This window comes from Haliotis cracherodii, unplaced genomic scaffold (assembly GCF_022045235.1).
Source record: "Haliotis cracherodii isolate W230 unplaced genomic scaffold, xgHalCrac1.p SCAF_13, whole genome shotgun sequence".
Classification (NCBI taxonomy): domain Eukaryota; kingdom Metazoa; phylum Mollusca; class Gastropoda; order Lepetellida; family Haliotidae; genus Haliotis; species Haliotis cracherodii.
In genome coordinates this window covers 6,697,507-6,720,743 of record NW_027266268.1, presented here as the reverse complement: position 1 = coordinate 6,720,743, position 23,237 = coordinate 6,697,507, and the positions used below count along the sequence as shown (strand labels likewise).

At 39.5% G+C, this 23,237-nt stretch overlaps 1 protein-coding gene across 4 annotated transcripts in view; it reads right to left on the bottom strand.

Annotated features, from left to right (window-relative positions):
* Nucleotides 1–21,485, bottom strand: part of LOC139459555 (prostaglandin G/H synthase 2-like) — a 31,359-nt gene extending 9,874 nt beyond the window's left edge. The window contains exons 1-6 of one of the 4 annotated variants that reach the window (XM_071241097.1): nt 21,345–21,485; nt 20,908–21,103; nt 8,902–8,983; nt 4,618–4,734; nt 2,755–2,898; nt 1,754–1,897 (exon numbers count right to left, since the gene is read on the bottom strand). In XM_071241097.1, coding sequence (XP_071097198.1) covers nt 1,754–1,897; nt 2,755–2,898; nt 4,618–4,734; nt 8,902–8,971 — 475 coding nt within the window. In that variant the 5' untranslated portion in view covers nt 8,972–8,983; nt 20,908–21,103; nt 21,345–21,485. Of the gene's footprint in view, nt 1–1,753; nt 1,898–2,754; nt 2,899–4,617; nt 4,735–8,901; nt 8,984–20,479; nt 20,728–20,907; nt 21,104–21,344 lie in introns of those variants that run through there. The other 3 variants (XM_071241098.1, XM_071241099.1, XM_071241100.1) reach the window with 3 other exon arrangements.
* Nucleotides 21,486–23,237: the final 1,752 nt, after the last annotated feature.

Genomic DNA, 23,237 nt, shown 5'->3' with positions numbered 1-23,237 from the left:
CATCTACCCACCCACCCCCAAAGAATGAAGACAATGTCTCAGTATCATTAGAAACAAGGATGCAACCGACAACAAAAATAAAAAATACTAAATATTTGATAGTGTAAAAGAATGTTTCACATGTACACATATTTGCTTGAAAAGAAAAATCATATAAACAGGTACAAAAGCCTTCAGGCTGCATTATAGGCCATATTTCACATACACTATCAGCGTAAACAGGTTAGACACACCAAAAGCCATAAGCTCGCAATTTTCTGCCTCAGTGGCCAATTCTTTTTGAACCGTGTGAATAAATGTGTTATGGCGAGAGTGGGTGTGATTTGGGGGCACAGCTCGGAGACAGGGAAACCATAGAAAGTCGCCTACACACTGCCAAGTGATTTGAAGATCACATTGTGTTCTCTAATTGAAGCCTTCAATTGGCATATATTCTTGTTTGGTTGCAGATATTTCAGGAGTGTCATGTTAGTCTTCCCCATTTATCAGGATTTCGTGAAATGTCATGAAAAACGTATATGACTTGTGCATGGAATATTACAATGGCATTTTATGCTTGAAGGATGTGTCTCTGTAGTGACAGAATGTTGCAAGATCATCTGGTATTTATCTAGGATTCCCAAGTATGTGCCCTGGGCAGGCAATGTGGGAATTAAATCCTTTTCTTCAAAAACAATATTTATTTTATAATTCATATTTTCTTAAATCCAGAGGTATTTTAACAGTTCATTCTGTGTAATAATGTAAACTCAACTTTAAAGCCTTTTCCTCTTTATTGGGTATAATTCAAGTCGGCTCCACAAAGCCAAAGCATTATAAACTGGTGAAATGAATGGAGAAACTTTTAATGCTAAATTGGGATTTTTTACTGACATTTGCTGCAGACCTGTGGACTGACTATCAGCTTCAAGCATGTGGAGATAAATCTCAGGATCTCGAGATTCTAGTGCAACACTCAGAGTTTCCCCACAGGATAACCTGGCTTAGAGAATACATTTTGTCATGTTTGTATGTCTGAGTGGTACATGTCTGGTAATGAGGAGGCAGCGCTGGAGGCTAATGGTTAAGCATTTGCTATCTCGCTGAAGAGCCATGTTTGAATCCTGACGCAAGAACACATGTGATGCTTCTTCATGACTGTCCACTGTCGTAATAGGGCTGGGGTATTACTTGTGCACAATGCCTGTGTAGCATGGATGGGGATTGTTTGAGCTGCCTCCTGGTTAAAGTGCTTGCTCGTCACACTGATGACCTGGGTTTGATTCCCCACATGTGGACCCGTGAAGATTCCGGAGTAGAATAGGTCTTCAGCAACCCATGCATGCTGTAAAGGGTGACTATGCTTGACGTAAAAGGCGACTAACGGGATCGGGTGGTCAGGCTCGCTGACTTGGTGGATGCATGTCAACGATCTCAATTGTGTGGATCGATAATCATGATATTAATCACTGGATTGTCTGGTCCAGACTTGATTATTTACAGATCACCGTCATATAGCTGGAATATTGCTGAGTGCGGCGTAAACAACAAACCAACCAACCAACCCCACATGTGAGAAGCCCATTTTTGTTGTTCACAGTTGTTATGTGGCTGCAATGTGGCTGTTATCTAAACACACTCACTCACTCGGCAACCTGCGCTTGATGATCCAATGGTTGGACCTTGCAAGCCACCACACTAACGCACTGTATGTCAGGCTATGGTATGCAGCATCCTCCCCTCACTCACTCACAGGATCGTGACAATATCTTACCTTTGACCCCCATTGGAGTCGGGCAGTCTCGTGGCACTGGGGGTAGTGTTCGCGTGTAGTAGGAGTAGTTGCCGACGGCATCAAACGTTGCATATTCATGGTCAGACTCAAACACAGGGGGACTGTCGATCATGTGAGAACGCACTGAAACAGACATGCCATGATTAAATGTGGTACTGTGATGCGTCTGGCTTTAAGAAGATATATCAACGATACTCTAGAATACCTTATAATGATGAAAATGCTGTGTATTTACGTTGCTGGCTTTAAGTATCCTATGCATGCTAGGAGAGTTCACAAAATACTTGGTGTAGATCACCCAAGTCACACGGAAAGGTGTGTTTTGTTTGTTTGTTGTTTAACGCCACACTCCACAATAATCCAGCAAAATGACGGCTGTGTGTAAATATTCAAATGTGGACTAGATAATCCAGTGATTGACATCATGAGCATCAATCTACAAAAGTGAGTTACGATGATATGCATTAACCAAGTCCGCAAGCCTGAGCACCCGATCCTGTTAGTGGCAAGCATGGGCTGCTGAAGACCAGTCCTACAACGGCTCTTCACAGGGAGATGCACAATTGGAAGACTAATCACCAAGCCTGATCACTCAATGGGTGAAAAGCATGGTCTGCTGACGTTCATTTAGGGCCTGGATCTTCATGGGTCCCCTCTGCTGTGACTTCCTGGGTCCCCTCAGCTGTGACTTCTGGTTGTGTAACATTGTACGCTGATCGACATCGAGAACGGCTGGTTTTTCTGATCCCAGATTGATTACTGAACAGGGTGGTGGGTTACAGCTATAACATTGCTGACCACGTGACAAAGCCTCACTCACTCCAATGTTGATTTTGTGGATCGATGCTCATGATGTCAATCACCGGATTGTCTGGTCCAGACTCGATTATTTACAGACTGCCATCACATACTGGAATATTGCTGAGTGTGGCGTTAAAACAACAGACTAACAATACAAATCCAATGTTGAGTTGACCTACTTGTGTACACTCGCTTCATGGCGGCGTTCTTGAGAAACGAAACATTGTTGATGATGCTCCACAGCCATTTGTAGTTGACGAGTATGTGATGGAGTTGCTCGGGATCCGGCTTCAGCATTAGCTTCACTTTCTTCCAGAATGTGGCTGCAAGGAGAACAGTAAATACAAGCATGTGATTGGATGATGTGTGATTTCATTTCATATGATTGGATGGCCTGTGATTGCACTGCATTTCCTGTGATTTGTGGGCCTGTCATGTGAGTGGATGTCATGTGGTTGTATAGCATGCCATTGGATTAAATAGCATGTCATGTGATTGCATAGGATGTGATGATTGGATGGTGTGTCATGGGATTAGATGGTGTGTCATGGGATTAGACGGTGTGTCATGGGATTAGATGGTGTGTCATGGGATTGTGTGGGATGTCAATGCTAATTTCACAAGAAATAACCCCAGTGGACACAGACGGGTACATCACTTGGTACAAGCCACCCATGAAGATCCGGGGTAGAATAGGTCTTCAGCAACCCATGCTTGCCGTAAAGGGCGACTAAGCTTGTCGTAGGAGGGGACTAATGGTATCGGGTGGTCAGGCTCGCTGACTTGGTTGATGCATGTCATCGTATCCCAATTGCGTGGATTGATGCTAATGATGTCAATCACTGGTATGTCGGGTCCAGACTTGATTATTTACAGACTGCCGTCATATAGCTGGAATATTGCTGAGTGCGGCGTTAAACAGACAAACAAAACAAACAAACTTGGAAAAGGCAGCTACAACTCGACTTCTTGTGTATTTCATGTACTGTAAGCTTCTCTTTTAGGTGTAGTTGTAGTATCCTGTTTCTACAAGGGTGATGAAGAGTCCAGTGACATGAATAAACATGTTCCATATTTATTGATTTCATAATCCAGCAGCACCCAATGTACTATCCGTTTTCTGTCCGACGTGAATGTCAGGAGTGTCATGGAAGTTGTGAAGTGGGCCATGATGGATGTGTGGTGATGACACTCTAACAAGAGGATGCCTGCTAATAACTCGTGTCAAGGGTACACTACGTGCTATGATTATACATTCAAATGTCATGATTCAAAAAGTGTGTGTTGATGTTTTTCATGTGTCGGGCCAACCTGAACATTTCATTGTAACTTGAAATTACAACACAAAAAGATCTTTTTGAAAAATACAAAATAGTCAGAAAGTTTAATTTCAAACTGGTTTAGTTATGTATACTACTCAAAAGAAATTAAAGTGTGTAATTTGTTCATATGACTGTAGTTAATCTGTCTGTCATGTCATGTCATGAAGATTAGACTGCCTCCGTGGTCTAGTGGTAGAGCGTCCACCTGGAGATCACCGGCCGCGTCATACCAAAAGACCTTAAAAGATGGTACTTGGTCGGCTCGGATTCTGTATACTGTGTGAGTGGGGTATTCATGTTAAACTGCGGCATGGTATCTCAGTGAACTAAACTAGCACTATAAATCGGCATCAGTCTCGACTAGCACACGCACGCGCGCATGCGATGTGTGTGCCCGTGCGTGCGTGCGTGCTCGCGTAGCTATATAAGTGCAATAATCTTGGACGCGACGTTAAACCCAATTTCACCTCACCCCATGACAGATTAACTGTAGCTTTATAAAAAATCGGGTGTTCTTTAACTTCTTTTGAGTAGTATATGAAAGTAGTTAGATCATGCAAGGCAACTTAAGCTCTGTCTAATCATTCCAAGTTGCTGTTGAGTTGTGTCCCCTGGCAGAATATGTTGGTTATTGGTGTGTAACTTTGGGGTTTTACCGAAGTGGTAAATGTCTGCAACAATGTTGAAAGTGGTTCTTGCTTACGAGTTGCATGTACTTACGATGTTCGCAACTGTCTCCATAGTATTCCAGCCCCGTGCAGTCGCAGGTGTAGGAGGTATGACCAGTGGTCATGCAGATGCCACCATTTTGACAAGGGAAGGAACAGCAGGGATTTTCTGGAAGAGAAATAATAGTTTAATGATCCAATATGAACATGTTGCCCCATGGCGAGTCCGACTGGAATAGGTCCCCAGCAACCAATGCTGGTCGTGAGAGGTGACTAATTGGATCTTGTGGTCAGGCTCAGTGACTTGATCGTAGCATGACATGGGCCTCCCTGGATTGTCTGGTCAAGTTTCATTTTATGACTCATCATATGGCTAGAATATTGATGACTGCAGCTTTAAACAATCTAAAAAAGATTATAATTAATTTTTGGAGATTGACCGTTTAATCTTCAGTTGGGAATGTCAGTAGACATGTCACGTACCGTATTCTACGTAATAAGCGCCCACAGCGATATTTGCTAATATATTGGCTAGTGAACAATCTCATGTAGCACCTTTCCGATTGATCAATGTAGACAAGACTTTTTTATTCGTGTATGATATGCACTCGTGTGTTATGTGCACCCTTAATTACGGGGAATTTATATTCTGGAAAAATACATCTGTCGTGTATAATACGCACAGTTTTCTTTTGTATCATTTCAGGCTGTAAGCATAAACCATGAAATTTAAGATCTTTCAACTCTTTCACCAAAATTATATTCTAATTTTGAGAGCGCCCTGGGTGCTTATTACGTCGAATACGGTATTATTATTCATATCTGTCAGAAGGGAGGGTGTTTATTTTGTCAAGAAGCAACATAACATAATTTATTTCTGACAATTGCTCACCCAAGCCTGAAAAGTCAGTATGACCTTCATCGGTATGTGATATTGTAGGTGTTTCAGGATGGGTGATTTTAGCGGACATGGGTTCGTTCAGGGTGGATGGCTTTCACCAAGGATGGGTCAGACTGGTTTGGGTTTAAAATGTAGCCTAATGATCCTTCAGAAACAGTAGAAATATGAAATGGATGATATTTACCTTGCCAAAAAGACATAGGTCATTTTGATAAATCTTTTATTATTATTGTTGGCTATGTTTCATTTCCTGATATGCATTAAAAAGAAGAACAAAATCACTATTTGTTTCATTGTTAAGCAAGGGCAACAATACATATTTTGTTGTATTGTCTAGAGGATATCAGTGATATATGTTATAGCTTATATTGATATATTACCCCTTGCTTTGAAGACATATTATTAAACACCTTGCATCGTGAAACAAACAATATGACACGTCTAAGCACGTGCAAACCAGGCTATATAATCAAACTCATGAAAGTTGAGGGACAAATTTTTTTCGATTGTATATCCTTCAGTGATGAGCAATCTCATATTAAGCTTTAATAGAACTAGCTTGATGGTCTTGAGAGGACAGTGGTCCCTCGTTACTGCGATCTTCAATATAGCGCTAACTCAGTTATAGTGCACGGTAAAGCATGGCTCCCAAAATTTACTAACATTTTCAATAAACTCAAGTTTTCCAATGACATGATGTTTTCCTCCCATCACAGAAAACATTATCAGCTGATCACCGCGATCACGTAACACCGGAAATACCAGTCAACAAATCCGAACTGAAGTATGCAATTTTAATCCTATTATAATATCTGATAATAAAAAAATTGTTCATTGTTTATCTGGACTAATGTTTGCAATATATTTTATCAATTATATTCAAAATTTCATTCAATAATTATAATAATGTTTACAATAATTTCGGCGAAATCGTATGCGAAGTGATCGGTAGTCTAGATCGCACAACTCACTGTTATTTACAGCAACCACGGTCTGATGACCGCTATTGACACCTTGAAACAAACTTTAGTTGTAAGAGAATGGATTCACATATCATATATGCCGTACCATTACTCGCGAAAAGTCATATTTGAGGCAGTTTGACTATTAAATGTCAACATAACGTTTTCGCTATCAAAATACATGTAGTGCAGGAAGTCCCTACGGTGACTGGTCAAAATCAATCTATACCTCAAAATATATCCGGCATACCATCTGTACCAAAGTGCTACGCTTATGGTTCTTATAATTTTAAGTATATATGGTGGAAGGTTCAACTGAAAAAACACGATATTGGAATATATTATTCCTGATAAAATAATAATTGAAACATGAATACATGTATAGCACTTGTTGTTCTAACATTGGTATGTGAAAGTGGGCTTTTTTGTATATATAGATTACCACTCTCGCAAACACTCCTGGAGAATCATGTTTAGTTTCTCATATCTCATTCATATTTCTTCATCTGTAAAGTACCTGTGAAGCTCTGGGTTACAATAGATCTTCAGCAACCCATGCTTGCTGTAAAAGGTGACTGCTTGTCGTAAAAGGCGACTAACAGTGGGTGGTCAGGCTCACTGACTTTGTTTGATGCATTCCATCGTATGTCAATCAGTGCATTGTCTGGTCCAGACTTGATTATTTACAGACCACTGTCATATAGCTGGAATATTGCTGACAAACCAAAAATGAAGGAAATATATCCCAAGGTTTGAGGTTGAAAACATTTGCTGCATTGTGTTCTAGACACAGTGAGTGAGTTCTTGTTATATGCTTAGTTTGCTATTTGGCCAGGACAAGATAAATCAGATGAAATCTAGGAGCAATGGGGTGGCCTATTGGTAAAGCGTTGGTTCATCCTGAGATTGATTCCCTACATACGGAGCCAGTTTCTGACCCAGCCATGATAATGACTGTTAAGTCATAAAACTGTGTACTCACTCGCTCAAAAGAGAAAAAAAAAGTCTACAAATATAAAGAGTTGAATTAAATAGTTAAGCCAGTTGAACGGCAGGACTACATTTGGAAATTAATCACTGCCATACATGTTCCAGTTAATTCCTCTTGTGTGCTAGGGTAAGAGTCATATAATCAATTTTCCCCCACAGAAATTCCTTTCATTCCGGCATGCATGGAGATTATGTTGTGGAGATTTACAATGTTGAATGTAAGTGCATGTCGTTTATCCTATTGGCAGGTGTGGAATACCCCAGTATCTATATGGTGAATACAAGGAGGAAGTTTTACACGATCTGACTCCTGACTGGGTATTCTTAAAGCTTGCTGCAGAACAAATACATCCTTATTATCTTTATGGCCCCTATAACCCATTGACTTAAGTGCAAGGTGTGCAATATTTGGAAAAGATTAACCATGCGTTAATTGGTTAAATGCATGTTCGTTCATCCCACACGGTAAAACAGGATAAAAGTACAACTTGGATTTCGTCCTTAACCATATAAACGTCACATTGTGTTGCCTGTTATATATTTTTAAGTTAACGCAGTACAGCATTTTCATAAACATATATTAATTGTCAAATACTGATGCACAGGTGCATGTTATTCTCTCTCGAACACTCCCTGTAGAATTTTACTTCATTTTGTACTAAAAAAAACAGTATGCTTTTGTATTATGACAATATGTCTTTAAAATTCAATAAAGTTATACGATTAAATCAAGTTGAGTCTCGCATGCTCTAGGGGACATTGAATGACAGTTAAAGCCTGAGATAACGGTATGAATGAAATCCCACCAGTTGTTGACATTACCTGAAGGGAGTTGCCCCTGTGAGAGGCTTATAGGTCATGACATGTGAGGCGACGCCCATTTCTTTGTGGGACACCCACTCTCAACAGTATACACCCCATTTTCATCAATATTCTCCAACTAATCCACCTACCCCCCTCCCTGTGCATTACCCAACTGTCAATATGGGTGCATAACTCGGCATGGAGTGGTATTTCATTGAGAACTTCATGCTTTCATTTTTCCTTTCGGCCCGTGAAGATCCGGGGTAGAATAGGTCTTCAGCAACCCAGGCTTGCCGTGAAGATCCGGGTTAGAATAGGTCTTGAGCAACCCATGCTTGCCGTAAAAGGCAACTATGCTTGTCGTGAGAGGCGACCAACAGGATCAGGTGGTCAGACTCACTGTCATCGTATCGATTATTTGGATTGATGCTCATGATGTCAATCACAGGATTGTCTTGTCCAGACATGATTATTTACAGACCGCAGTCATTTTGCTGGAATATTGCTGAGTGTGGCGTTAAACAACAAACAAAATCTTTCCCCCTCCCCTCATATTATTTGGGAAATTTATGTTATCCGAAACTACCAGACATGGTGATGTATGACAGCATCAGTGGTAGGTGTAGGCCAGACAAGTCGCAATATGGCGGACATTGTGAACTCTGTGATGGAGTCTTACCTGCACTACTGTAGTGGGAGTACACGATCACAACAACGGCCAGAGTCAGCAGATGACGCTTCAGATGCATTGTGGGATGTTTCTGAAGTGAAGAAATGACAGCAATGAAGCAACCACTAGAATACACTCATACACCAGGATATAGCTGGAATATTATCATAACATTTATACTAAGTTTTCCTTTAATAATTAGATCCACATCAAGTGCTTTTATGAGTTATCATGGTGTAATTTATACATCATTTCATATAATTAGTTTAGCAAGTAATACTTTACAGGTAAATGCATATATAAAATATCAGTAGTTTCAGTTATAGCTTTTTAGATAGATGCTAGCCTAAGGTAACGGGAGCGCATCTCCTAGACATACTATTCAATAAGACAAGTGTCTGACTGATATCGGAGATTTAATGTGCGCTCTCCGCATCTAATAAATTACATTTAGCGTATAACTAGACAAGAGTTATGTCTACATAGTTTAATAGATTTGAAGCTTTTCGATAAATGCTAGTCTAAGGTATCAAGATCCCATCTCCCAGACAAAAGATATGTCTACATAGTCTTATAGATTACCTTGAACTATTTTTTTAAGTAAATCTGTCATCACCTATATTAGAATAACATTCAGCAATTACTTCAATTTAGACTCATTAAGGATTAGCCCCCATACAAGCTCGTCCATAGTGACACCATAATCTCTTTCAAAGCACCCAGTAAATATGTCAACAAGATTAGTGCCAGTCCGTCAGGATTAACAGGATTAAGTATTCCCCTCTGTCTAGCCATTCATTAACCATAAGGCACAGTCCATCGTGTATCAACCAATCATATTCCATTTTATTGTTCTAATTTTTGTTAAATACATACAGAAGCCAAATGGTAGGCAGAAGGGGTTTGTCACTCATACCAAGCAGACCTCTCTACCACAGCCCAGAGGGTTGTACCGACTCTCTGTGGCACCCCCAGCTATATTTTAAGATATTGTAAATTGTTCATTGTTCATTGTTAATTGTTCTTGTAAATAAAATTGTGATTAGTCTCCTGTGACTCCAGCTCTTTGCTGACTAACACCAACCCTCACTCATACACCAGGATATAGCTGGAATATTCTCAACACCCTCACTCATACACCAGGATATAGCTGGAATATTCTCTACAGCACCTGGTAGCTCATTTGTACGCTCTCAAACTTAAGTAGACAGACAGTGACTATTTGTATCTTGTCCAATCAAAGATTTTCAGAGATAGTTTAAGAGCACTGGTTGCATGACAACAGAGGAACTGCGACCTTTCTAAACCATGCTGCTTCGTCCGCGCTGACTCGGCAAGCGAGTTGTAAAGGTTACCCTATCATCTCCAGCACTTCACCTGAAGACTCCTGGGTCTGCCGAGACATGACCTATACAAGTACGACTCACAATACATCACCCCACTGATGGTGTAGCTTCAGTGTGTACATTCACATAATTAGTGTAAAGTGGGAAAAGTCCATTTTTCAAATGCCCAAAACAGCATCACCAGAACATTTACCTGAAATCTTTGAGTGCAGTCATATTTTCAAAGAAACCATAATTAATGATGATGCATGATCAGAATGTTATAGAATTGTTTTTTGGTTAATTTTGGTTGCTTTTCAATCTCATGTCACATGTTATGTTTTTGCGTAGTGCTGATATTGATATATTATGTCCTAACAAATGTTTGTTGTAGGATTTAGACTTATACTGTTTTAGTCTTTTCAAAATACACATACATTTCTATTTCATATGATATTTATTCAAATTGAATTTTTTGGAATTACCGTATTCGACATAATAAGCGCCCAGGGCACTCTCAAAATTAGAATGAGGGGGCTCTTATTAGAATATTATTTTGGTGAAAAACAACAGAGTTGAAAGATCGTAAATTTCGTGGTTTATGCTGACAGCCTGAAATGTTTATATATGACAGATATATTTTTCCAGAATTTAATTGCCCATAATTAAGGGTGCTTATAACAAACTGTTATGCACGAATAAATAAGTCTTGTGTACATTGATCAATCGGAAGGGGTGCCAATTAGGATTGTTCACTAGCCAGTATATTAGCAAATATGGCCGTGGGCGCTTATTACGTCGAAGTTATTTTCTGAAAAGGTTTCCACTTAAGGTAAAAAGGTTACATAAATACCCAGCCAGCCAGAAATTGATGTAAGACTTGCACAACGTTTGGGAAGAAATTCAATATGAGCAGAGAATATAAGAATCTCATGCACACAAACACAAATGGATTTTTCTGGACAAAATTGTTCCTAATAGACCCCTGTTTCTGGCAACACACTACACTTTTCGTATCAGTTTCCGAAACCATGTACACAGATTGCAGCCCTGTGTATTTCAGCAAGAGATTATGTTATTATGTAAATTGTTAACTTGGGGCTGCGTTAACTGCACAAGGTCGATCAGTGCAACAGTCTACTTGATGACGACTCCCAACAACCAGTCCAGGGCCCTGTTCCACAAAGCGATCTTAATGCTGCGTTGATCGTAAGCCTATGATAATGCATGGGAGTGACGACCAACTTAGCGCTAAGATCGCTTTGTGCAACAGGTTCCAGGCCAACACAGCAAACAACTCATCTCCCATGCACTGTCAGAATGTATATCTGACACCTGTTGCAATGAGACACTGTCTCTAGTTATGTGTTATTGCCTAAAACCATGACTGTCTGGGAAGATGTGTTTCCAAAATAAATGCTAAATTTCACAATGGTCATGGTTTTACCGGATGCAAAATATTGCATCAATGCATCCTATACTCGGACAGTGTAGGTGCAATTATTTACACTGCAATCCCATGGGATAAGTTGCTTAAATCATTCAAATTAGTCCATTTGCAGCATGACTGTACTGTTATTTCTTTTGAGTATGTGCAATGTTATGACCTTAACATTATGACATATCTTGGAAGTACTGATTGCATGGTTATTGTTTGAGTTTTCAAAAATTAGTTTGTCTGGTCAAGACTCAATTATTTCATGGACCTGTTTCATACAGCTGATGTAGCACTCCCTTGTCCTTTTAGACAATGGTTTGCCTGGTCCAGATGTGGTCATATAACCATTTGGTGTACCTGGGATATATGCCCAATTAAGTTTTATACCAGGTCTTGACTGGTTCCAAATGTCAAGTGCAAGTTTTAAACCTGCCTTGACTTTTGTAGAAATTTGTTACACAATGTAACATAGGATTAGCCTCTTGTCACACCCTGTACAATATGACACAATGTGACATAGGATCAGCCACTTGTCACACCCTGTACAATGTAACACAATGTGACACAGGATCAGCCAATTGTCACACCCCGTACAATGTGACACAGGATCAGCTAATTGTCACACCCTGTACGATGTAACACAATGTGACATAGGATCAGCCACTTGTCACACCCTGTACAATGTGACACAGGATCAGCCAATTGTCACACCCTGTACAATGTAGTACAATGTGACACAGGATCAGCCAATTGTCACACCCTGTACAATATGACACAATATGACATAGGATCAGCCACTTGTCACACCCTGTACAATGTAATACAATGTGACATAGGATCAGCCACTTGTCACACCCTGTACAATGTGACACAGGATCAGCCAATTGTCACACCCTGTACAATGTAACACAATGTGACATAGGATCAGCCACTTGTCACACCCCGTACAATGTAACACAATGTGACATCGGATCAGCCACTTGTCACACCTGATACAATGTAAGCATCACTGGCTGTCGACATATTCACATCACAAACTGTTCACTTTACATATTAAGTTTGAAACTCCAGCCCATTAAACATCTTCCCACTCTCCAGTCACACTCCCCAAATATTGACCCTGTACTTATCTGCTTAGACAACTGTCGCTGCGGCTGCAGTCTGTTGATGTTGGGCGAATGAGTGCTAAAGAAGCAATTCTTATCCTTTCAACTCATTTTTTTACGTAATTCACTAGGTGCTAATGTGTCCAAACAGTTTTTTAAGGTTATGTGTACAGTTTTAAGAAGTGTTTGTGGTGTATAAGTTATTTAAGAAGGGTGTGCATGGTAATATGGACGGCTTCCCTTGGTGTATCCAGTGCAGAATAAACCACCAAGATTATTGTGTGGAGCCATGTTGCTATTCCAGCACAATCACTTGGGGGGGATAACTGACTAACATATTTTACCTATGTTGGGATTCAAACTTAGTTCTTTGGCATAGCCACTTGAACCACAAGGATACCCAAAACCGTCCAGGCATTTGACTAACATGCGTATAACATGATCATCTTGCTGCGTGATGTTCTTTTGTGTAAAGTAATTATTAATCAATTTTGGGTGCGATTTGATAGTCCTGTGGTTACTGTCCTCCAATCCTCCTTTTCCTTATGGTTCTTGTAGTTTGTCTGGTAGCCTAGTGGTTAAAGCGTTCGCTCGTCACGCAGAAGACCCGGGTTCGATTCTCGACATGGGTACAATGTGTGAAGCCCATTTCTGGTGTCCCCCCGCCGTGATATTGCTGGAATATTGCTAAAAGTGGCGTAAAACCATACTCTCACTCACTCACTCTTGCAGTTCTTGTTTAATGATTCTTGGCATGAGATGCTGTTCAAATCTGAATGATTATAACAATTTTCTTTCATTGATAGCCTACCTTAATTTCACCTTTATTTCAAAGAAATAAGAAAACTCCTCGCTTACTTCAGTGTATGCTTATTTCAAACTTGTGCTTCTTAGGATGTGACCTAAAGTTTAAACAATAGTCTTTCTTGATGGAGACCTCAATTAGATTCTTTTTTATAGATTGTTGTTTTGTACCTTCATGACCTCCAATTAAACTCTTTCTGCCTCTGTTTTCTGCATTGTCAAGGAGGTATGTGTTACAAGACATAACACAGATCATGCAGGCCTAATGGGGAGTTATGTTAAGTGTTCTTGGAAGCTCTGCCCACCTGGTATTTAGGTGTAATTTCAGACTTATTTTTCTAAGAAACCTGTCACCAGCGAGCACGCCCACATCACTGTCAAATCCTTGTATACGGTACGTTTCTCTATCACCCGTGTAGACGTTGTCAATACGTCCAACTGAGGAACGTCGTGTATACGAGACCATAAAGAATTCACGATGACCCACCATTTAATATGACAATGGTAGATACGCTGTATATCTCCCTAGGGGGCTGTGGTCAGAGGCAGGTCATATCACGAGCAGAAGCCAACTGGGTACTTCAATGATAATAAGACAATCCCATTGCTATAGTTAAATGTGCCAGCATTCCAAGCTGGATAGGATTGACACAACACAGATGTATTCCACACATTGGCACAAAGAAGGCAGCATGTGATGTCGCAATATTAGATATCAATTTCCAATATATAGCTAAAAATAGTCTTTTTACTCAGATTAACATGATTAATAGAAACCTACCAAGTGAACAGTCTGCCATAACTGATTGAAACAACTTATATTTTTTGCCTTCCAAAATATTAATTTTTTCATTCAAAATCAGAAGTTGCACATTAATATTCAAATACTGCAGAAGTGGAGATTAAGGATTTTTATTCACAGTTAACTTCATGAACTGAAATACAAAATGCAAAGTTTCTCATTTCCATATGATTATGCAGCAGCATACCGAGATTCAACATGAAAACATAACATCAAACAAGATGCTTGTCGGCCACACTGGCTGCTGGTTCTCAGCACAGCCCACGTCCGTGCATTGTCATAGGGAACTAGTACATTAGTGTAATATACCAAACAAAACAAATTAGGGATAATGAATATTTTGGGGGATATTTTTGTGAAATTGTGTGCTCAATCTTCACTAAAAAAATATCCCCAAACTTACTCATGGTCCGTATTTTTGTTTAGTATGGAAAGAAAAGGGTCCTGTTCCTGAATATCCCGAACAAACTGGACTACTGTACTAGCAGCACTTGAATGTAATATTCTAAGTAATACTTCCTATTCAGTATAAATACCGGTACTTGGGACATGACCCCCACCCCCATCCTTCCCTTTCTGAATCCTGGGTCCTGTTGTTGATGGTAACTAATGATAGAAATGAGCATTTGAAATATCTCAGAAATGTATTATGTACACAATGCCTGTTGAGTTTCAGATGTGTAACTATGCTACTGTCGCAGGGCGTGGAGTCATCCCACAGATGACATCCTTACCTTGTCAGCTTGCTGACGGGGTTAACTTATTTGGTCGTGGACAAGGCGTCCGACCTCGGATCAGAAGGTCCGTGGTTCGAATCCCATCACGGGACTCGGAAATTTTATGGCCGCTACACATACATCATCTATATATCCAGGAGTTCGTGTAGGTTTACCGATATGTGAGCCCTGGAGATACAGAGGATGCTATCTGAATAGAAAAATTTGTTTGTTGTTTAATGCCGCACTCAGCAATATTCCAGCTATATGACTGCGGTCTGTACATAATCTAGTCTGGACCAGACAATCCACTGATTGACATCATGAGCATCGATCCACGCAATTGGGATACAATGACATGCATCAACCAAGTCAGCGAGCCTGACCACCTGATCCCGTCAGTCGCCTCTTACAATAAGCATAGTTGCCTTTTACGGCAAGCATGTGTTGCTGAAGACCTATTCTACCCCGGATCTTCACGGGTCTGGATGGACGAGTGACACGGCTATATCAGTAGCCAATAGGTACATCCAGTACATGGTTGTCATAGTGTCAAGGGCATCCCGGCTTGTGTCCGGTAATTGCCCCTAGCCTCCACAGCAAACATCCCAGTAGCTATGTAGATATATTTGTAGTTAATGTCAATACAAAACTGACCTAAATTCAAAATGGTGTGTGGAATCTCAAGAAATGCTTTTAGAGGGCTGATGTAAATGTGATGTAATTGAAGGAATGTTGTGTATTGTGCTTGAAGGAGAGGCTTGGTGTTGATGCAGAAGTTATAATTTGTACATTTTAATATAAATTTTGAATGTTTGTAAACCCAGAGTCTATTGTAATTTTGCTTTCTTTCCAGAAAAGCCACGCTTTGTTCCCACTGCTTTTGGGGCTTTAATATGTATAGGTAACCAGTCTGTTATTCCATAGATTATCCCAGGCTTAAACTTGGATGTGAATTAAATATACTACTGAAAGTATGACAGATTAACTAAAGTATTATGAAAGGATCGGGTGGTCCTTACTTATTTTGAGTGGTATGTCGAAATAGCACTCCCAGTTGTCACCCGGAGTTGCACGACAATGCTGACTACAAATTATAAATGCAATTATTCCACCCTAAATGGTCATTTATCTTGTTAATTTGGCATACAGATTTACAAGGGATCCTTTTGACTAATGACAACATCCTCATGTGCTCAGCTTTCAATGGAGTTCCCCAAGGGTGGGCTAGTAAATCCCTGAGTTTGTCATTTGACTGGACGACCTGTGTTGATTGCTGCTGCAATTCATGAATGAAGTATGTCAATGAGATTGATATGTTGCTTCATAATTGCCTGGACCCTGTTGGTAATTAAATGATAACTTCCTTAAAAAAAGAACTTCTGCAAATTATGTATGTTCTGTTTTCTCAGTACTGACCTTGAAAATTGAAGAAATTGTTTTTCAACTGTTTTGATCGTACCCTTAATTTTTAATAAGTTACAACATAACTACAAACTGAAATTCTGTTTGATTTAAATTATTTATCTTTTTGTTTACTTGTTAACTTGCCACTTGGCATTCCGATCCCGTATAGAAAAATGGAAAAATGCTACACAGAATGAAATCTGAATTTTGCTTTGTTTAAACACAAGTACAGTTTTCCTAGCACAGCGCTCGTTTTCAACCTATTATTATACTTGATTTTTACTAGAGAATTTGTATTGGTGACAAGAACTATTTGTCATTTCATTCTAAAATGTATGAGGAGTTCGGGGATGTATGTATCGCAGCTGAGTTTGAAATATATATGATCTAATAGGTGTTTCATAACCGGCATATGTGAAATTGTGATTTTGTAATCACTATCACATAATGCGGAAAATACACTTCGGCATTTGTGTTTGCGTATTTTCCAAATATTCCAATCGATTCTAGGCTTTTCAGTGATGTTTCAGAATTATCAATGGTGATTTGATGAAAAACAGATACCCGTGATCACTAAAATGATATTTTTTAAATTCAATTCTTCGAGTAAATACCTGCTATTTAGATATCTAAATATACAGTAAATAACGCCGTGAATGGTGACTTAGTAATGTATCAAATTTAGTGAGATTTCCGAAGTACCTAATTTTCAGATGTCATTTTCATTCATTTTGATTAGCCTAAACTGACAGTGGATGATATCGAAGAACAGGGAATTTCCCTCAGAATTCAAACCCGTGAAGTGCATTGGCATACGTGTTGTAGTTTGAAGTTTATTCAACTTCGAAGTAAGGGTTGAAGAGGAGGGACAAATGTCCCTGTTGCATCCAGGAGGTAAAACCATAACATTTAACACAGACGTAGATGAACTTTTGACTGAAGCACGAGTAACTTAGCAATGAGACGTCCTAGGGCTGAGACGGGTACCTCGGGTACGAGGGTCGGGTGAGAACCGAGTAGGACTGGGTTCCTATACTGGACTACCCGGACCCCTGGTTAGTCGCGTGATATATTGTTTAGAAGTATCTAGAACGCTGTGGTTACACAACAAGTCACAAATGTTCCCATTCGTTCTGACTTTTATATCTATGAATAAAGATATAACTTGAGTCAACTTCAGTGTATGCATGACCAGATTGTTTAATACATGTATCTAACTACGTTTTGCCAGTGCTATGGTAATAAAATGCCCAATCGGACATTTTGTACCTATCTCTTGAGACCTACAGTGGGTACCTGGGTTGGGTCGGGTAATAGGGGGGTGAGTGCCCGGGTAGTAATTTCGGACTCGTCCCAGCCCTAAGTAGTCCGTCATAATCTGACCTCAGGTCATCGCCATGGAGAAGCCAATCACGAAACTGGAATTTGATCTCACACATATGTGTATGATATCATCCACTATCAGTTTAGGCATATGTGTGATATCAGTTATCTCAAATGGGTTTCTCACCCATAGGTGTGAGAAATTGTGTGTCGGAATGTCTAACAGTAGGAATGAAACTCGGCTATCTCCTGCCACTTGAATTGGTCCCAGCTTATTAACAGGCTGTATGATTTAAGCAGCAGTATTGCCGACAAGCCTAAAACAACATTCACTCACTCACAGTTAACATTTTGCTACACAAGAAGAGAATAAATTCAATTCAGTTGTTAAAACTGTTTGATGTCGTTTAACAACATCTTGAGCAGTATGTAAATATGAGAGAGCATCTAGTGTATTTCTTTTTTCAGCATACTTTTGATCCTGTTAAAGATTGCAAACTTTCAACAACAACAATATAAAACTTACTCCAAGTTAATGGGTTTATTTATGACCTGGTCATGTCTGTGTATGATATTAAAACACAAGCTACCTAAGCCATCTAGATTAGTCATGAAGATAATCATAGAGCTTTCGGCTTTCTCCCACTGGTGTACCTGCCTCCACATTTTGTCTCTGACCTTGCCTAGTCTCGGTTGGCTGATTCTAAAACTGCCACCCGGAAAAAAAAATCACTTTCAGCTGTGTACTTTTCTGAGTTGACTGAATTCGACTATTCCTTTGAAATGTGAATATCAGAAGTGAATATTATCTGTGAGTATTACATTAAAAGGACCAATATTCCCTTAGAAATCTGATTATTATTATTTATGTGTTGAAATCTTATACTATATATCGCCATGATTTTGGTGGTATTGCCCTGAGTGAGTGAGTGAGTGAGTATGGTTTTACACCACTCTTAGCAATATTCCAGGAGTATCACAGCAGTGGACACCAGAAATGGGCTTCACCCATTGTACCCATGTGGGGAATCGAACCCAGGCCTTTTCGACGTGACGAGCAAGCGCTTTAACCACTAGGTTACCCTGTATTGCCATGAGAGAAGCGAGACCATCCCCATCAGCTTGAAGGTGGTAGTGTTGCTCTTTGGTAATCAAGACTGTGGACGAGAGGCACAAAAAACAAGGGTTCTCCTAAAATAGGGCTATGTCAATAAACAGAATCCCCTCTGTAATCTCCATCTGGAGTCCGGGTCAGACTGCTGGTTCACTGATAGGCACATAGTTTCAGGGAGTTTTATAACTACAGTTATATTAGCCAGGTTACAGGATTTGACATGGGTTTTGTTGCACAATCACACAGGAATGTTGTAACCTGAATACTTTCTTTACAGCTTTATTTAGTCTGGAGGTTTGTTCTTTACAGCATCTCTTTCTGTTTTCAAGTTAACACTTTAGTGCAGAGTTAAATTTTGGTACATAATATTTTCATTTTCAAGTAACATGCAAATGCTAAGTTTTTAGATATATAATAGTGATTTGTCTGAATCTGCTCAGGGCCAAGTCTGCAGCAAATGTAATCAAAAAAATTTAATATCCCAATTCATGTCAATATACCGGTAGTAGTACCTAATGTGATGGCTTGGTTGAGGTGACTTGTATTTCACTGATAACAGGACCACTTAAGAGGAAGTGCCTGAATTTTACGTCCCTGCGTTGAATTCAGTGTGAAGATACTTCTGAATTAAAACCCCCACAATTTTGAACTAAATACCAATTTCGATCCCAGTTCGCTTGCGGGGGCACTTTAATAGTTTGGCTTCCTAGATAAACCCCTGTATGAATCTTGTAAACAGTTAGTTCTATAAGTAATAAGGTGCTTTTCCGTGTGCCTGGCGAATTTTCTATGCATGGTGAACATTCCAGTATGGAGAAGGGCCAAGGTTATTGTGTAGACATGTGGTTGTCATTTTCCTTGTAAATGTGGAAATGTTATGGTCACAGCAATAACCTGTTGTAAATCATCCCCAAATATCATAATATTGTCAGTTTGTTATCTTCATTGTAGGGTCTTATGAGAGGTGGTAAAAACATCCAGTTATACACCATATATATGTACACCATGCTGTATCCCATGTTATACTCCCCTTGTCTAAACATGAATAACATCAATGAAAACAGCAGATTTTTACATGAAGGTAGATGAAACAAAAATGTTATCATTCATTGATATTCAGGAACCGGCTTTGAATCAGTTTGACTTTGTCATGTTATCCTGATGTTGCCAGGGCGGCTGAGTGGATCAAACTTCAAACACCTAGGTTTGATTCCCACATGGTGTGAATCCCACCAAGGTGTACCCTATTGTTTCAGATGAGGCTGGAGTATTGCTGAAAGTGGTGTGAACCCTCACCCTACTCCCTGATGAATTATCAAAGATTACTGTTTGTCTGATCAGGTGAAACAGCACCCTATGAAATACCCAAGTTTTATGATATAATTTTAAATATCATGAAACTATACAGCAGTGAAAGTTATGCGTCATTAATTTTGAAACTCTGATTTGAAAGGAAATTTCAACAAATAATCCTTATGTTTTTGAATAGAGGTTGTAATTGTGATCGAGTCGATCATGTGATACTTGTGGAGGACATGCTTGAACAACTTACCCTTATACACTATAGTAAATCCAGCCACTCAGTCAAGATATAATGAAACTGTTACGAAATATTTCTCCAAACACAACCAGAAACCAGCCTTGACTGCTATAAGTGATTTTTCTCCAGTCAACAAGATTCCAAACTTTGAGCGTATCTCCTCAAGTCTCACAGCTCCTAATGCTAACACAGCAAGCCTGACTGAGGCAACGAGCAGCCTGCATTCTACTGAAGTGTTCACCTTGCAAGCATTATGACAGGTCAGTACTCGTGCCTATTCAGGTGTGCTATGTGAACCTTGGGGCTATATATCCACAAATACCACATGACTTATAGCCGGAGCCAATGAAGCGCTACTAGATGTGAAACCCTGGTCATGGCTCAGTAAGCATCAATGCTAGATATTCCCCAACATAGGTATAAGCTGTACTGGTACTTACCGCTGTATTGGCTCAGGGTGAAAGGTCCTCCGGTCTGTTTGCCCAGTTGCTTCCGTTGTCCGCTAAGGCTATCCACAGGGTCTTAATACAGCTGCTTGTTATGTGCTCCTTCAGAGTGTGTCTTTAGTTTTGGGAATCCTTGGAGAATTTCACTTCAGGTAAGAATGAATATTTTTGTTGAAATATCTTATGGTCACTGAAATAAGATGAATTACTTTGACTTGCAAATCAAATGAAAGAATATTCAATTTGGAGATAAAATAACTAGTGTAGAAAATACTATAAAATCATTAATGGACATATGCTTGAATAGAATCGCTAATATATGATATTTAAATATGTACAATAATACTTGACAACAATCACTATGTATTAGATAGTGACATTGTCTTAAGGTAAATCTGCAAGAAACTATGAAGTGGAATGAGTATCTGTACCTTGTATTTCACGTGGTTGTGTAGTCGTGTGGTGCGTGGTTTATAGTAACTCCGGTGTGGTAGTAACTCGAGGCAGGCATTATATATACACATAGCGGTGAATGCATCTAGGCGGGGACTCCCGGAGTGAACAGCTCCAGCTACTCCACACACCCACTCGGTGACGAGGATGTCCTACTTCCGGCTGATCACCAACCCTCCACCTCACATGGTGTAATCCTTGTATTGACTTGTAGCTCCTCCCCCCATATTTGGAGTTCCCCTCCTCCCATTACTCCTTCTACACCCCCCCACCAAACTTCCCCTAAACTATTGTTGCACATATCTTATCGAAGTTATTGGTATTTCATTACTCTGTAAAATTTATATGCTGTTAAGTGTTTTTGATATTTGTATCAATTTTATTGGGGAAGGGGCTTTTGGGGGTCTTTAGCTGACATACCGTATTCAGCTTGGTCTTTGATATTTTTTATTTCTATGTTTTTTTTGTACACAGGAAAGTGTTTTGATTTGGGTAATCTATGTCATTTTCACTGAATTTTGTTGTGGAATGTGACTAATGATCATATGGAACATATACTCACCAGAGAGGCATATACTCACCACCGACGCATATACTTACAAGAGAGGCATATACTCACCAGAGAGGCATATACTCACCAGAGAGGCATATACTTATCAGAGGCATATACTCACTAGAGAGGCATATACTCACCAGAGAGGCATATACTCACTAGAGAGCCATATACTCACAAGAGAGCCATATACTCACTAGAGAGGCATATACTCACCAGAGAGTCATATACTCACTAGAGAGGCATATACTCACCAGAGAGTCATATACTCACCAGAGAGGCATATACTCACTAGAGAGGCATATACTCACTAGAGAGTCATATACTCACCAGAGAGTTATATACTCACCAGAGAGTCATATACTCACCAGAGAGTCATATACTCACCAGAGAGGCATATACTCACCAGAGAGCCATATACTCACTAGAGAGGCATATACTCACCAGAGAGGCATACACTTATCAGAGGCATATACTCACCAAAGAGCCATATACTCACTAGAGAGGCATATACTCACCAGAGAGGCATATACTCACCAGAGAGGCATATACTCACCAGAAAGCCATATAAAAGGTTTTATTTCAGTTCAGCACAATTGAATGTTTCACATTTTTATTTAATAGAAGCATTATCATCCACACTTTTCATAAGATTATAGCATATATTTGATTCAAATTTGACATTAATGGTTTTTAATCATAATTAGCATACATATACCAACTGAATACAGGCAAGGGAATGAAGTAGGATTAGTATATACTGCTCAAAAGAAGTTAAAGAACACCATGTTATTTCATATTACTACAGTTTATCATGCCATGACAGATTAACTCTAGTAATGTGAAAGAATCGGGTGTTCTTTAACTTCTTTTGAGTAGTATATTGCTTTGACCGTTAGAGTCAATATATCAGGTTTTCAACTGTATTGCATTTCTTAAAAGTTTATTATTTTAATTATGAACAAATAAAAAGGTGAATTGAAAAGGAGTTGAGCAGAGAAGAAGATATGAAATTATTTCATATGGCTTTAATTTACAGACTCCAGCATTTCCTCAGCAGTGACTAACATTCATCCATTTAGATGTCAATGTTCTATTGAATCTCCAAAGTCAAATTATCCATTTCCTTTTAACTTTTTCAAAATTAAAAATAATGTCCAATGAAATTGCCTCCTTCCTTCAATGAGAAATGCTAACTCATTGTGCCCCTGGACGTCCCAGATAACGCAACACTTCGTGCAGTGCATGTATGGTGAGAGTGTGCGAGTGTTTAGACTGATATCAGATGACAGCTAAACACACCTTGTGAGCCCCTCTT